The sequence below is a fragment of the Salmo salar genome, chromosome ssa16 (assembly GCF_905237065.1).
Source record: "Salmo salar chromosome ssa16, Ssal_v3.1, whole genome shotgun sequence".
Classification (NCBI taxonomy): Eukaryota; Metazoa; Chordata; class Actinopteri; order Salmoniformes; family Salmonidae; genus Salmo; species Salmo salar.
In genome coordinates this window covers 62,937,907-62,954,270 of record NC_059457.1, presented here as the reverse complement: position 1 = coordinate 62,954,270, position 16,364 = coordinate 62,937,907, and the positions used below count along the sequence as shown (strand labels likewise).

At 43.2% G+C, this 16,364-nt stretch overlaps 1 protein-coding gene across 2 annotated transcripts in view; it reads right to left on the bottom strand.

Annotated features, from left to right (window-relative positions):
- The window catches only part of LOC106574325 (neuropilin-2), a 64,066-nt gene extending 59,543 nt beyond the window's left edge, over window positions 1-4,523 (bottom strand). Inside the window, exon 1 of one of the 2 annotated variants that reach the window (XM_014150168.2) lies at window positions 3,697-4,523. In XM_014150168.2, coding sequence (XP_014005643.1) covers window positions 3,697-3,769 — 73 coding nt within the window. In that variant the 5' untranslated portion in view covers window positions 3,770-4,523. The remainder of the gene's footprint in view (window positions 1-3,696) is intronic. The other variant, XM_014150167.2, reaches the window with a different exon arrangement.
- Window positions 4,524-16,364: the final 11,841 nt, after the last annotated feature.

The window sequence follows — 16,364 nt, the reverse complement described above, 5'->3', positions numbered from 1 at the left end:
CTTAATTAAAAAGTGCTATCGCTTCGAGAGAGGGAATCAGGGGGACAGAGAGATGAGGCACTATTCGTTCGTCCATTCATCCCTACACAGGGGCAGTGTCCACGACTGTTTTTAATCTAACCACTCCACACAAGACTGGACTGAGGGAGGGAGGGAGGGAGGGAGGGAGGGAGGGAGGGAGGGAGGGAGGGAGGGAGGGAGGGAGGGAGGGAGGGAGGGAAAGAGAGATTTGTGACTTTCAAAGCTCTTTACTTTAATCATTAGGCACCTACCATAAGGCCCTACCTACCTTTAGATAATATTAAAGTGTCCTGTATGGCTCAGTTGGTAGAGCACAGCACTGACAACGTCAGTATCATGGGTTTGAGTTCCATTGGGGCCACCCATATGAAACTGTATGCACACACTGTAAGTCGCTCTGGATAAAGACATCTGCTAAATGACACATTATAAATGAATATGCAGCAGAAATCGTAGTTATAACATAGCCATTCAAGTGTACACATTTAGACTTCAGTTCCAATATGAACAACACACAGATTCGGTACCCTAATTCACCAATAGCGTTCTAGACTAAAGCCTCCTCTCTCTCCTGAGTTAGAGCACCCATGCATGTCTCTTCATAATAGGCTAAGTGGTTCTGGCTAATCAACTAAATGCATTGGGTTGGGTACAGCAATCAATTCATCAACGGATCAATTGACCACAAGCAGATGGTTGCGTTTCCCTGGGTTTTGCTTTGCTAAAATACTGCTGTCCAGATAAATGGCCTGTGTGTGCCGTGTGTGTGTGTGTGCAGTGTGTGTGCAGTGTGTGCAGTGTGTGTGTGTGAGTGTGTGTGCAGTGTGTGTGAGTGTGTGTGCAGTGTGTGTGAGTGTGTGTGCAGTGTGTGTGTGTGTGTGTGTGTGTGTGTGTGTGCAGTGTGTGTGAGTGTGTGTGCAGTGTGTGTGAGTGTGTGTGCAGTGTGTGTGTGTGCAGTGTGTGTGCAGTGTGTGTGAGTGTGTGCGCAATGTGTGTGCAGTGTGTGTGAGTGCGTGCACACACATCAAGCAGCAGACCGAGGGGCCACCAGCTAGCCGATAGGTGTATTATTTATGGTGACCTTGTTTATAATTTCACCCTAGTCGCCTTGTTCCAGGGGGTTGGCGTGTCCCCCTCCTCCCCCCAGCACCCCAGCCCTTCTCCTGGCCAAGGTATTGAACCACAGCCCCTTTGTTTTTCAGCTCTTAAATGCTAACAACGACAGTCCTGAGCTTGTTTCTCCGCTGCTGATGTGTTATAGGAGTCTGGGGCAGATTAAACAAGATTCTGGAGGAGAGAGAGTGAGAAGGGGGGGGGCAGCCGAGAGTGGGCATGGACAGGGAGAGAGTGAGGTGGGGGAGACAAGAGAAAGAAGCGAACGAGGGAGAGAAAGAAGCAAGCAGAGAGAGAGAGGAGGGAAATAAAGCTTTTCATTAATCTGCATTATAACAGATAGAAAGGTAAACATACAGAGACAAAGAAGACACACACTGGTCCTGTATGTTCAATTAATTACTAGTTCATTATTACAAATGACTTAATTATACTAACACAATCATGAGTCACACTGTTGCGGTTACATTATGTGCATCCCAAATGTCACCCTATTCCCTATTGTAGTGCATTACTTCTGACCAGAGCTTATTCCCTCCTTTAGCCCTATGGGCTCTGGTCAAAAGTAGTGCACTAAATACAGAAAAGGGTGCTATTTGGGACAGATACACAGACTTCTCCCTTCTGCTCTCCGACCCCCGGGTGTAGTGTTCATTTTCCCAATATCATCAGTTCCTCTTCCTGCCCTCTGTTCTTAAAACTCAGTGACCCTGCTGTTTGGTACTCAACCCCCTCCTGTCAAATACTGTACCCTTCCTTCTCATCTCTATCTGTTTCTCTCCGCTCTCGCTCTCTCTGGTGTTTGTCCTGAAAAACATGCTCTTGTTCTGCACAACATCTCTGTCACTCTCTCTCTCACAACCTCCTGTCTTTCCCAAATCTCCTTTCTCTCTCTCTCTCGTGCTGCTGTGTGTATGTACAAGATGTGCTGTTTTGAGGAGGACAGGAGAAGGCTGGGACAGTGAGTGCTTTGGCAGGCTGAGGTATCTGAGCAAGCTGGGGGAGAGCTGCCAAAGGCCCACATCTGTCTCTGATCAACGGGCACACAGGCAGCCAACACTGCCAACAGGTCATATTGAATCTCTCAAAATGGCAGGTCCAAAACCACTCTCTCTCACACACACACACACACACACACACACCTTAAATGTATGCAAACAAGAATCACACACACACCACACACTTTGGAGCACATTCTAAGGAAGAACCATAGGACTAGTCCGTAAACCAGCCAGGGATGCGACACTGAGTAGGGCACAGAGACAGAAAAGAACGGGAGTGAGAAACCAGACAGTGTTTTAAAGCTCAGGAGAGCTGTAGATCGGGAGTCCTGACTTGGACAAGATTCCAAAACTACAACAACAACAAAAATAACTCTTACGCATGAATTATGGATTCAACTACTGTGACTTAGGAAGCAAGCCAGCAAGCGTCAAATCAGCACGATTCCCTGAATGGAATGGAAGGTGGCATCAGTGGCCTTTTTGTTAAAATGTGTCATCTGGTCTTAACGTTGCAGCGCGACCGGAGAACTGATTGTGTGGCGCCGCCTCGAGCTGCCGAGGCACAAGTGCGATTGAGGCACAAACCATCACCATAATGTTGCAAGACTCTTGAGATAATGAGCGAGTTGTTGTTGGTGTTCCTGTCGATATTAATGATGATGGTGGTGGTTAGTCTAACTAATATTCTTGTCATTATCCACTAACGGCAAAATACCACTTGAGGCGCATTTATTTTGGTTTGGTCAACGGATGATGTTGTCTACAGACGCGTTTAGAGTTTAGCATTCATTCACGAGCTCTATCAAGAAACACAACAACAAAAAGAAAGTAGGTCCGTTTTTCCCCCTTTTTTAATTCTATAATTATTCTGGAATTATCGCCCTACAAAGCAGTCATTGGGCTATTATATGCTAATGTATGTAGGGTTATTCCTTTTTTATTTTTTTTTATCTGTGATCATAAAATTACAAAACCTGCCTAACATGAACGGCAGTGGAACTTTAAAACATGTAGCCCCCATGCTATGGCAACTTTTATTAAATGGTAATGACCTATTTTGGAGCATAATAGAATCGCTTTTGAGTATCAAATAACATATCACCCAGTCATTTCTCATGGGTGGAATATTGTCAAATTACTCTTGGAATACGAAAGAAGTGGAATAGCAATATTGTTCTGGACAAACTAGGATAACGAATGAGAATGGGTTCATCTGTCAAGGCTGAGAGAACATTTTGTGGTAAATAACAGTACGCTTACACTACACATGATAGACATTGTCTGATAACCAGTAGGCTGTCTGATGCCATTCACGGCCTATGTGTTGAAATTCCTGATTTGAAACAGATGGAGCCCGTGCTTTAAAACCAAATGAGTTTTCTAACGCTGAGGAAAACAAGCTATTTTCCCTGTCAGTCTCCAAGACACAGGTCTAATAAAAAAAACGATGTGAGCTTTCAGTTTTAAGCAAATTCAGAATTTAAAATCACCCGTAAAGGGTATTGTCCAGTACATTCGGACACGTTTCTTGACAGCCCATGTGTTGAAGAGAACTTACCCTTGTCTCCACGGACTCCCAGTGTTAGACACATTGCAAGTAAAAATCCAATCAGCGATGATAGCATATCCATTTTGGCAATGTTCAATGTCTTGTAATTTTTAAATGTTACCTCCCAGGATCAAATCAGTTGTCCATCAAGAAAATCCACACCCTTTTTGGCTGAAAATGTAGGGACCCTTTTTTGCAGAAAATGTAGGAACAAATGTTATTACTCCACGTAGACTATTTTACTAAAACAATCAACGAATAATGTTTGTTCCAAGTGTACTTAATTGAATAAAAATGGGCTAAAGACAGCGGTGAACAGCTTTCCCTCCGAAGCAGGCATATAGGCTGGGATGCCACCTTATAACTTTAATATTTTCGTCATGACTGGGTTATCTAGCCTCGTGGAGCAACGTGGATGAAATAAACTCCTCTTAATTCCCCGGTTCCATACAGAGCTTGCCCGCTGATTTGGAACCTCCAGGGGTATTTCCTACAGGGTCTGATAAGCGGCTCTTAGTCTACCTCCAAATACGATTGAAGCGCTTGCCTTTCCCCCCTTCCCTCTCCTGTGCTCGCAGGGAATCCAGGACTCCGGTCATTTACTAGCGATGAGACACAGTTGACTGAACTATCAACCGACAAGAAGTCTCCGTATTTAGGACAAGAATGGAGCGAGAATCATGAGAAGTGTGACGAACATGAATAGAATATCTTCCGAAGGAGAATTCATTCCATCTCTTGGCACCACTCTAGTCTTTCTGTCTGTAGCGGAGTGTCTCTATGTGCTCCAGCGGCGTGTGTATGTGAGTGAGTGAGAGTGTGTGTAATAGCACTTTTGAACAGAGCAGCTATCGCATTACAGTCAGCGCTTGGGCTCCGCCTCCGGTTGGTTGTTGATCATGGAGAGGTGCGCGCACACTCGTAAAACACACAAGCGCGCGGGCACACACACACACTTCACATGACGCCAATAGATAAGGGTTCAACAGATAACGCGCACACTATGAACTCAGGCTCGGGAGTATTTCCACAGGCTATTTTCAAGAGAGAAGAACCAAAAAAAAAAAAAAAAAAAGGGGGGAAAGTGAAGGGGGATAGAGGAAGGGGAGTAGTACATGCATTAGGGCTACCGAGTGGCGCAGAGGTCTAATCAAATCAAACTTTAATTTGTCACATGCACCGAATACAAGTGTAGACCTTACCGTGAAATGCTTACTTACAAGCCCTTAACCAACAGTGCAGTTCAAAAAGATTTAATAAAATATTTACAAAATAAACCAAAGTAAAAAGTAACACAATAACATAATACCGAGGCTATATACAGGGGGTACCGGTGCAGGGGGTACCGGTGCAGGGGTACAGGTTACATGTAGGTAGGGGGGGAAGTGACTATTCATTGATAATAAACAGCAAGTAGCAGCAGTGTACAAAACAAATGCCAATGTAATAGTCCGGTGGCCATTTTATTCATTGTTCAGCAGTCTTATAGCTTGGGGCACTGCATCTCAGTGCAAGAGGCCTCACTACAGTCCCTGGTTTGAGTCCAGGCTGTATCACTTCCGGCCGTGATTGGGAGTCCCATAGGGCGGCGCACAATTGACCCAGCGCCATCCGGGTTTGGCCAGGGTAGGCCGTCGTTGTAAATAAGAATTTGTTAGGCACTTACATTTTTTTTTTTAAAGGCAGCAGCATTTAATCAACAATATATCATACAGTGGCATACAGTGTGTGCATGTGTGTGTGTGTGTATGTGAATGAGTATGAGTGAGTGTTTGTGTGCTCTACAGGTGTGTGTGTGTGCCTCTCTGTACAGCGTCTCTCTCACCCCATTACCACAGCACATATCAAACAGTGGTTCGAGGCTTAAAGCTGCATGGCAAATGTCACCCTATTCCCCATGTAGTAGGTCTCTGGTCAAAAGTAGTGCACTACATTGGGAATATGGTGCCATTTGGGACACAAACAAAGTCATACGTTCCTGCTGCCTCGTGGAGGGAACCCACCAAGACCGGCACAAAACAGCTCGACAATCAGCCTGCCTAAATACAGCCACGTTAGCTTTACATAATAACACACTGCCTGGCCCAAAATAATCTGCTGCCTGAAAAATGCCTCTATGGTCTAACCCAGGCAGATTCCCACTGCTTACAGAACACGAGAGGGTAGCTATGGTCCAGGCAAGGGACAGGAAGGCTTAACATTAGCAGGCTGCACTAACTCCCTGAACCAGAGCTAATTGAAAAGGGACGTACATTAGCCTGGTCCCAGACCGGTCTGTGCTGTCTTGACCAACGACCAGATCTGTTACCAGGCTAATATTAGCTATATTACATGAGAGAATACAGTTTGTCTTTGATGACGCTTTGATATTTCTTTAGAGTCTAAGATGTTGGGGGAGGGAGTGCTAAACTGACATATGGAAATGTTTTAAGATGGTCATACTATGGATTATTTAGATATTTGATTTGAACTATATATAGAAAATATTGATTTTGGCCTTTATTCTGAAGCCAACAGAAACGTATTGAATAACACATTAATGAATGGCAAATGGGACACTCAAAAAATAAATAATCAGAAACAAGGTTTTGAAGTGTCTGTCCTAAATCTAGGAGATATAAAAAGACTCAGGAATTATAAATATATATACGGTTGAAGTCGGAAGTTTACATAAACCTTAGCCAAATACACTTAAACTCAGTTTTTCACCATTCCTGACATTTAATCCCTGTCTTAGGTCAGTTAGGATCACCACTTTATTTTAAGAATGTGAAATGTCAGAATAATAGTAGAGAGAATGATTTATTTAAGATTTTATTTCTGTCATCAGAAGTTTACATACACTCAATTAGCATTTGGCAGCATTGCCTTTAAATTGTTTAACTTGGGTCAAACGTTTCAGGTAGCCTTCCACAAGCTTCCCACAATAAGTTGGGTGAATATTGGCCCATTCCTCCTGACAGAGCTGGTGTAACTGAGTCAGGTTTGTAGGCCTCCTTGCTTGCACACGCTTTTTCAGTTCTGCCCACAAATTTTCTATAGGATTGAGGTCTGGGCTTTATGATGGCCACTTCAATACCTTGACGTTGTTGTCCTTAGTCCATTTTGCCACAACTTTGGAAGTATGCTTGGGGTCATTGTCCATTTGGAAGACCCATTTGCGACCAAGCTTTAACTTCCTGACTGATGTCTTGAGATGTTGCTTATGTCAATATAGGACTCATTTTAGTGTGGCTATAGATACTTTTGTACCTGTTTCTTCCAGCATCTTCACAAGGTCCTTTGCTGTTGTTCTGGGATTGATTTGCACATTTCGCACCAAAGTACGTTAATGTCTAGGAGACAGAACGCGTTTCCTTCCTGAGCTGTATGACAGCTGCACGGTCCCATGGTGTTTATACTTGCGTACTATTGTTTGTACAGATGAACGTGGTACCTTCACGTGTTTGGAAATTGCTCCCAAGGATCAACCAGACTTGTGGAGGTCTACAATTTCTTTTCTGAGGTCTTGGCTGATTTCTTTTGATTTTCCCATGATGTCAAGCAAAGAGGCACTGAGGCCTTGAAATACATCCCCAGGTACACCTCCAATTGACTCAAATGATGTCAATTAGCCTATCAGAAGCTTCTAAAGCCATGACATCATTTTCTGTAATTTTCCAAGCTGTTTAAAGGCACAGTCAACTTAGTGTATGTAAACTTCTGACCCACTGGAATTGTGATATAGTGAATTATAAGTTAAATAATCTGTCTGTAAACAATTGTTGGAAAAATTACTTCTGTCATGCACAAAGTAGATGTCCTAACCAACTTGCCAAAACTATAGTTTGTTTAACAAGACATTTGTGGAGTGCTTGAAAAACAAGTTTTAATGACTCCAACCTAAGTGTATGTAAACGTCCGACTTCAACCGTATACAGTACCTGTCCAAAGTTTGAACCCAACTCCTCATTAAAGATTTGTATTTATTTTGACATTGTAGAATAATAGTGAAGACATCAACACTATGAAATAACACATATGGAATCATGTAGTAACCAAAAAAGTGTTAAACAAATCCAAATAGATTTTAGATTCTTCAAGGTAGCCACCCTTTGCCTTGATGACAGCTTTGCACACTCTTGGCATTCTCTCAACCAGCTTCACCTGGAATGCTTTTCCAACAGTCTTGAAGGAGTTCCCACATATGCTGAGCACTTGTTGGCTGCTTTGGGTTGAGGTCAGGTGATTGTGGAGGCCAGGTCATCTGATGCAGCACTCCATCACTCTCCTTCTTGGTCAAATAGCCCTTACACAGCCTGGAGGTCTGTTTTGGGTCATTGTCCTGTTGAAAAACGAATCATAGTCCCACTAAGCGCAAACCAGATGGGATGGCGTATCGCTACAGAATGCTGTGGTAGCCATGCTGGTTAACTCTTTCACGCGTGAGTTCCAAATATCTCTAACGGTCGCCCCAGCGTGAGTTTTTTTATGCACGTGATGTTCGAACGTTCTCTCCATTCCAGGATGTGATTGTTACATAAACAACAACACTGAATGGCTCAGAGTGGGAGTGAGAGGTTACCGTGATTGACTGCCTAAACGCGCAATTTGTATCAATAAATCACTATCAGAAAATGTTTTGTGTGGTATTATTGATATATTTACTATTTTATTTACGTTTTTCAATTACCCGTGATAAATCATGCGTTCCGATTTTTGCATAAATTGTAAAGGGCGCATAGTATGTGTGTAAAATAATGTTTTGAAGGTTGTACTGATTATGATGAGCTAAGCTAATTCCAGCTTTGTGTATGGAGCCATGTTTGTTGACATACAATGCATTCTGGGTTTCACTTGATCGTCTGTCGGACCAAAGATGCTATAACAAAATGAGGTGAGTAAGGGTTCACTCATTTTTTGAGAACATCAGGAAGTGAATGTGGGATGTGAATGATGGTAGACCACACCCCTTCAACAACTCATCTTGTCTTCTCTTATTATCTTCGGTTTCTGTGAGGTAAAAAAGCATGGCTGCGCACTGAAACTAATCGTCAGATTACTTTCGATTTCTAGAAAGTGTTTTACTCAATTATTTTGATCAACGGTGAGCTCACCCGTGATGTGATTAATTGTACATAGTAATTGCTATTAGTGTAACGGCTGTCTACGGAAGAAGTGGACCAAAATGCGGCGGAATTAGGGTTCGTCATTTTTTATGTCACGAACACTATGCAATTCACAAAACAACAAAAACTGACAGCCAACACAGTCCTGTCAGGTGCAACAACAGTGACAAGAACAATTACCCACACCACACAACGGAAACGTAGGCAACTTATGTGTGACTCCCAATCAACCACAACCCTCTACAGCTGTGCTTGATTGGAAGTCACACGGCCAAAATTAAATGAAACAATAAAATACTCACTCCCTTCTGCCACGTCCTGACCCAACTACACCCTCTACTGGTCAGGACGTGACAATTAGCTAATTCATAGTGTAGTTTATGTCAGCCGAGAGTTAGAAAATATGACCGCTTGTGTTGCGTCAATCTTTCCTCAGCGCTAGGACAAATGTAGCCTACATTTTTCCGGTTAGGATGATTGTGTTATGCTATAGATACTTCTGTGAATATCTGAACATTGCATCCAAAAATAAACTGCTCACATTCTGGACATAAATTTGTATGGACTGTGTTTGTGTAAATAGTTTCTGAAAAAAGTGTGGCCAGCTCAAATGTTGTTTGTTGCGTCATTCGAAACTGGCCGTTCTAAATGAGTGTTCTAAATGAGTGTTCTAATCACACAGGGTGTGATCGTACGCTTCAGGGACCACTGTAGAACGATCACACCCCGTGTGATGGTACGTGTGAAAGGGTTAAGTGTGCCTTGAATTCTAAATAAATCACAGACACTGTCACCAGCGAAGCACACCCACACCATCACACCTCCCTCCATGCTTCCCAGTGGGAACCACACATGCAGAGATAATCCGTTCACCTGCTCTGCGTCTCACAACGACACGGCGGTTGGAACCAAAAATCTCAAATTTGGACTCATCAGACCAAAGGACAGATTTCCACCGGTCTAATGTCCATTGCTCGTGTTTCTTGGCCCAAGCAAATCTCTTCTTATTATTGGTGTCCTTTAGTAGTGGTTTCTTTGCAGCAATTCACCTATGAAGGCCTGATTCATGCAGTCTCCTCTGAACAGTTAATGTTGAGATGTGTCTGTTAATTGAACTCTGTGAAGCATTTATTTGTACTGCAATTTCTGAGGCTGGTAACTCTAAAGGACTTATCCTCTGCAGCAGAGGTAACTCTGGATCTTCCTTTCCTCATGAGAGCAAGTTTCATCATAGCGCATGATGGTTTTTGCTACTGCACTTGAAGAAACTGTCAAAGGTCTTGAAATTTTCCGCATTTACTGATCTTCATCTCTTAAAGTAATGATGGACTGTCGTTTGTCTTAGCTTATTTGAGCTGTTCTTACCATAATATGGACTTGGTCTTTTACCAAGTAGGGCTATCTTCTGTATACCACCCCTACCTTGTCACAACACAACTGATTGGCTCAAACACATTAAGAAGGAAAGAAATTCCACAAATGAAATTTTAACAAGGCACAAATGTTAATTGAAGTGCATTCCAGGTGACAACCTCATGAAGCTGGTTGAGAGAATTCCAAGAATGTGCAAAGCTGTCATCAAGGCAAAATGTCGCTACTTTGAAAAGTCTCAAACATAAAATATATTTTGATTTGTTTAACACTTTTTTGGTTACGACATGATTCCATGTGTCATTTTATAGGTTTGACATCTTCACTATTATTCTACAATGTAGAAAATAGTAAAAACAAAGAAAAACCTTGGAATGAGTAGGTGTGTCCAAACCTTTGACTGGCACTGTATATATACATAGTGCATTCAGAAAGTATTCAGACCCCATTACTTTTTACACATCTTGTTACATTACAGTCTTATTCTAAAATGTAAATGTCACATTTCAGTTTTCTCGATTTTAATACATTTGTGGGATATTGTGCATACGTCAACGAGGGACATTTAAAAAAAATCAATTTTATATATATTTTGTTTTTTACACATATTTAACCCCTTTTTTTGGGTAGGCCTCAAAACTGTCTTCATACTTCCATTTGATTTTTAAACCTGTACCGGTTACCTTCAGACAAGTCCCGTGACACCATCCTGTTGGTGAGAGTCAAACCGTTCGGAAGCTACAGATGTTTTTTGTGAGAAGACCAATTTTTAGGATGTCTCATGGTCTGACAAACACTGCTCTAGCTCTGCTACTTTTCAACACAGATGCGGAAGTGCGACACTGGCGGATGACGTGGATAGATTATTTAAACGGACAGATTTTGATAGGTATTTTTTTGTTATGTACGCGTCGGTGCATCAATCGACTCAAGGGGGTTAATCAGTTAGCGAGTCCATTAAGACTCAATGGGAGTGCAGTGTAGAAGTCATGTAGGACATAAGTTAAACATTAGTTGAATGTTTGACCACAATGCCCTTGGTGCAGGTCATGTGACGTGTGTGTGTCATGGCATGTCTGTAGCCTCCGTCTGCTGTCAATCTAAGTTTGCCCTCAAGCACCCAGTCATTTCACAGATTTCTAACACCCTGTCAATCAATGGGGACTCTACCTATAGCCTCAGAGGTTCCTTGTCACATGTGATTGGCTAATTTCAGATCTTGGACGTCGCCACAGACAGGCTGCCAGCCCTTTTGGCCGATGTCGCAGAATTCTGCAGTTATTTGTCGGTGTCTGTATGTTTTATGGCCCCCTACGGATGATGCATTCTGTGTGTGAGCATGTTCACCCACATGTTTATACTGTATATACCACATGTGGTGTTAAGTGTGTGTGTTAACAATTACTTACACCCTCAAAATATATATATAAAAAAATGTAAAATACCTAGAGCGTATATGTACACTACAACTAGCGCATGTGCATTTGTGTTGTTTTGTGTCCAGTTGTGTGTGTGTGTGTGTGTGTGTGTGTGTGTGTGTGTGTGTGTGTGTGTGTGTGTGCGCGCCTATGTGTGTGTAGGCGCCCCATGTCTCTATGAAACAGAAAGCGTCTGTGCTGCGGAGGCATCAGGCCTTCCTCACTCAACAGCCCCCTGCCTTGAGAGAGAGAGGAAGAGAGAAAGAGGGAAAGCGAACAGTCCACCAGGACCCTCAGCCTAGGCGAGGTCACTACCTGCTCCGCTCACAGCCTTGAGGTGTCACCTGACCTACGTGACATCCTGACTGTCACCCCACCTCCACACCTCTCCACTCATTCACCCACTACTCCGTCCTCCACCACTCCTTCCCCCCAAAACAAGGGAAGCGCGTCTCTCTCTCTCTCATGTTAGGGACTCATCAGTCAACTTATCAAACACCCTTTCAAATAGTTTGGTCAATGGAGGTTGAGTGAGCATTGTTATCGGCTATCTCTCTCCTCTGAAAGAACAACAGATGTCTTCTAATCTTCCTCAGAGCAGAAGATAAGGCCGGGCTGGACTTCATTTGACCCAAAGTCCTGGGTTAGGCAAGGTTAGGCAGTGTGAGCAAAACAGAGGGAGGTTTTGTTATTCATTGTAAATCAATCACACCACATGCAATGGTCTACTATCTGAACCTCCTCTCCATACTCACAGACCACACATTCCTTTGCATAGCCTCACCGGTCTAAAATACTCCTACTCTCTTTCTTCTTTATTTAGAATGTTTCTTTATGGAGTTATTTTTAAAATCGTAACAGAAATATAGTATTATATTTCTTAAAATATAGCAACATGTGGGAACACTATCTGCATCCGAAGGGAACGCCAATACCCTCTTTATTTGTCCACACATCGCACTGCTTTTTTGACAAAGTCATTTCCAATCCAACACATGCTGATGTCTGATGCGCAAGTTCTCAAGGACCATGAGAATAGACCACGCCCTGGAGCACCCGCCTGTCTACTGTCCAAAACGGCTTCTCTTCACCACGGAATTCCAGCCCACCCACTGCACAGGCCTGCCCAACCCCGGATAATAATTATACACATACACTATCCACTAATCTGCCTGGCGACTGTCTCTACTGTAAGACATGTTCACATCTGGACTGGAGTCAAAAAAAAAAAAATGATCCTACTCCCTGTGTTCTCCTCTCGGCATGGAAAATACCTCCTTCACTGAAGCTAGAAATCCAGTGTGACATCTATAGGTTAGACAGAAATGATTCAATACCTCGCAATCCTACCAAAGTCTTTGTGCTGAAATAGCAACCAGCCAGCCCCACAGTGCTTGACTTAGTTATTTTGCAGATATCCATTGAACCAAAACATGATAACAATATAAGAAATTGTTACAGTTCATCCACTCGCTTGGCTGTGACTATTTGTGGTGCAGTGCATGTTTGGTCCATATGGGGGCAGGCTATTTTTGGAGTGTTCCAAGAAACAGTTCATAGAAGCACCCAAACATGAACAAGTGAGATAAAAATCCTCTACACACCTCTAGACCATCTAAGAATTCAGGAGACCGCAAAGACTTCTCTCGACAATGATAGGCATTCCTTGTCAGATTTCCACTGTTGCTGTTGTTATTAGCCTATTTCCTTAATTACAAGATAGCCACCTCAAATACGTAGTGCCTTGGTCTTATTTACTGTAAACGAACGCTATATCCTGGCACGTCAAGAGGAGAGGAAGAGATAGGGGCTTTATTTATGTTTAACAGGAGCCAATTTTCTCTTGTTTCCTACTCTGTCATCCTGTAGTCTCAGAAGCTCTAGTGAAGTTTCCCCTAGGTACAGATCTAGGATCAGCTTCCCTTTCCACAATCCTAACCTTAACCATTCCCCACCACATAAAAAGGCTCTGTGGAATGTGTACATGTATCTGACATGTTTTTATCAATCAATATTTGTTAAGTGATAATGCCCTAGAAGCCGGTGTTTGGGGGATATATTGGCACGGGTGTTGTTAGGCCGTGCAAACCGGGCCAATATATCCTCCAAACACCAGCTTCGAGGGGATTATAATTTTTATACAATGGGTTACCAACATATTCAAATACTGATTTCCATATTTTCATTATTTTTAGGAATTTATTCATACTATTTCATCCTTCCACAAGATATAGTCCCGACACAAATCTAGGGTTGCTACCCAAGCCGGCTGGTTGTTCGTTCTGTCGGTTCGGTTGCCATAGACGCGACCCAGTCATTCAGTCTTTTTGTTCTGCATCATTCCAATCAGCATTCAGGATTAGACCCACCCGTTGTATAATTTTCAACATTTAGAAGTTGATCATCAAATTTAGAGGCCTTAATTAAATTGGCTATAGATAGCTAGACTGAGTGAAAGAGAGAGAAAAATAGGGAAGGAGAGACCATTGACTTTTTCAAGCTCTTTTTTGTCTTATGCCTATGGGTTGTTCATATGTTCGTTTGTGGGAGTTGTCATATGTTTTCTTGTGTGTTTGTGTGTTACATCGGTGTTATGCCACCTTGCTCCGCAATCACCTTAGAATGGAGATTAAATTAGCTCTACATCTAGGAAGCCAGTCTCCAGCTTCCAGTTAGTCTCCCCAGACTCTCCTACACCTTGTTTGCTCTGTGGGGAGTAGATCACGGGTGCAGCCCTCGACAAACTGGGAGAAGATAACAGTGGAGGCTACAAATGAATGTTAATGATCCCCAGCCCATTCAAGTGGGTGAATCACCAAGTCCTATTGTTTCACTGTGAGGAGGCTGGAATTGCCCCATCACATCCTGTGTGTGTGTGTGTGTGTGTGTGTGTGTGTGTGTGTGTGTGTGTGTGTGTGTGTGTGTGTGTGTGTGTGTGTGTGTGTGTGTGTGTGTGTGTGTGTGTGTGTGTGTGTATGAAAGAGAAAGGATAGGGAGATCGTAAGGTCAAGGAAGACACGCACACGCACACACACAGAGAGAGAAAGCGAGAGAGAGCGAGAAGTCAATGAAGTGTTCTGTTTAGGCAGGAAATGAGTAAAGGATCCTCCTTCTTGCTACTTCCTCTGTTAAAGGTGATTTATTGTGGAATTCCACTGCGTTTACAGTTTAGTTTAATGGAGGCTATGGGAACGCCATAGTATTTATGAGTATGTTGTATGTCTGTGATAAACTCCTGTCAGGCGATCTCTACACTTGCTTCTCTCACCCACCTGCCATGTGAGACTGGAGGCTTTGACATATATTGCTCTGGCATTGTCAGTTGAGGATACTGTGGGCAGGGGTGTTCAACTCTTACCCTACGGAGTCTGAAGCTTTTCTGTTCTACCTGATAATGAATTGCACCCACCTGGTGTCCCAATTCTAAATCAGTCCCTGATTAGAGGGGAATAATGAGAAAAAAAAGAGTGGAACTGGCTTCAAGGTCCAGAGTTGAGTTTAAGGGCTGTAGGGTAATACCAATATCTTTCTGTTTCTAACAGGACCGGCTTAACCAGTCTAGTCCATTAACATCCACCTTATCATAGCAATCTCGTAAAAAACGGAAATAACGTGTCTATGGTGCTACGAGGCCATGGTGTGTCTGTCGGGGCCGACAAGGAAACAGGAGATGTCTATGGGAAATGAAGAGAGGGCATTTCAGATTTGATTTAGTGTTAATGGTGTGGTGACGGCTATCTGCCCATCCCCGTGCAGACAAACCTAATCGACTTACAGCGTCTGTCTGAGCATCAAGGTAACATGTGTCACGCATGTACCCCCTTTCCAATCACACGCACATTTTTTACATTACCATTTTAGTCATTTAGCAGACGCTCTTATCCAGAGCGACTTACAGTAGTGAACACATACATTTCATTTCCTGCATTTTTTTTCTTCTTCGTACTGGCCCCCCGTGGGAATCAAACCCACAACCCTGGCGTTGCACACACCATGCTGGCGTTGCAAACACCATGCTCTACCAACTGAGCCACAGGGAAGACACACAGGTACAGACAGACGCACACACACACACACACACACACACACACACACACACACACACACACACACACACACACACACACACACACACACACACACACACACACACACACACACACACACACACACACACACACACAACGGGTGTAAAGCACTGTTAAACCACAGTATTGTTTGAGATTTCAATTGTTGTGCATTGTATGTGTCAAATAAATGAGTTCATAACACATACATCAATACATACAGACTGTCTGCTGGGAGGCAAATACTGGATCCCACTTCTGACAACCAATGTGGTGTCTCAATATCTGTCTGTCACATCACATCTACACTGAGAGTCAGAGAGAAAGAGGGAGAGAGAGTGGGAGGGAGGGAGGGATAAATGCCTAATTTCAATGGAGACTTACCCCCACACCAGTGTATGGCCAGAGTTTGATGTTACTGTTGGCTCTAGTGTAACTGTATTTCCATTAGGAGTGTGACACTAAGAACTTCGGGAGAACAGAACCAACAACCTCTGCGTCATCAAGACAGTCACTTTGTGAGAAGATGCTGAAGTTCACAGTTGGAGATTGTTATGTAAATGCCAGCTGAAAAGTACCAGTGGCCTGGCTTTGGCCCCAGGTGATAGCAGGTCCGCTGGAGCCATGGCCCAGTGAGACACAGTTTCTGGCCCGCGTAGATCAAAACAGAAAACCCACTGGGCACACACTGGTTGAATCAACGTCGTTTACAC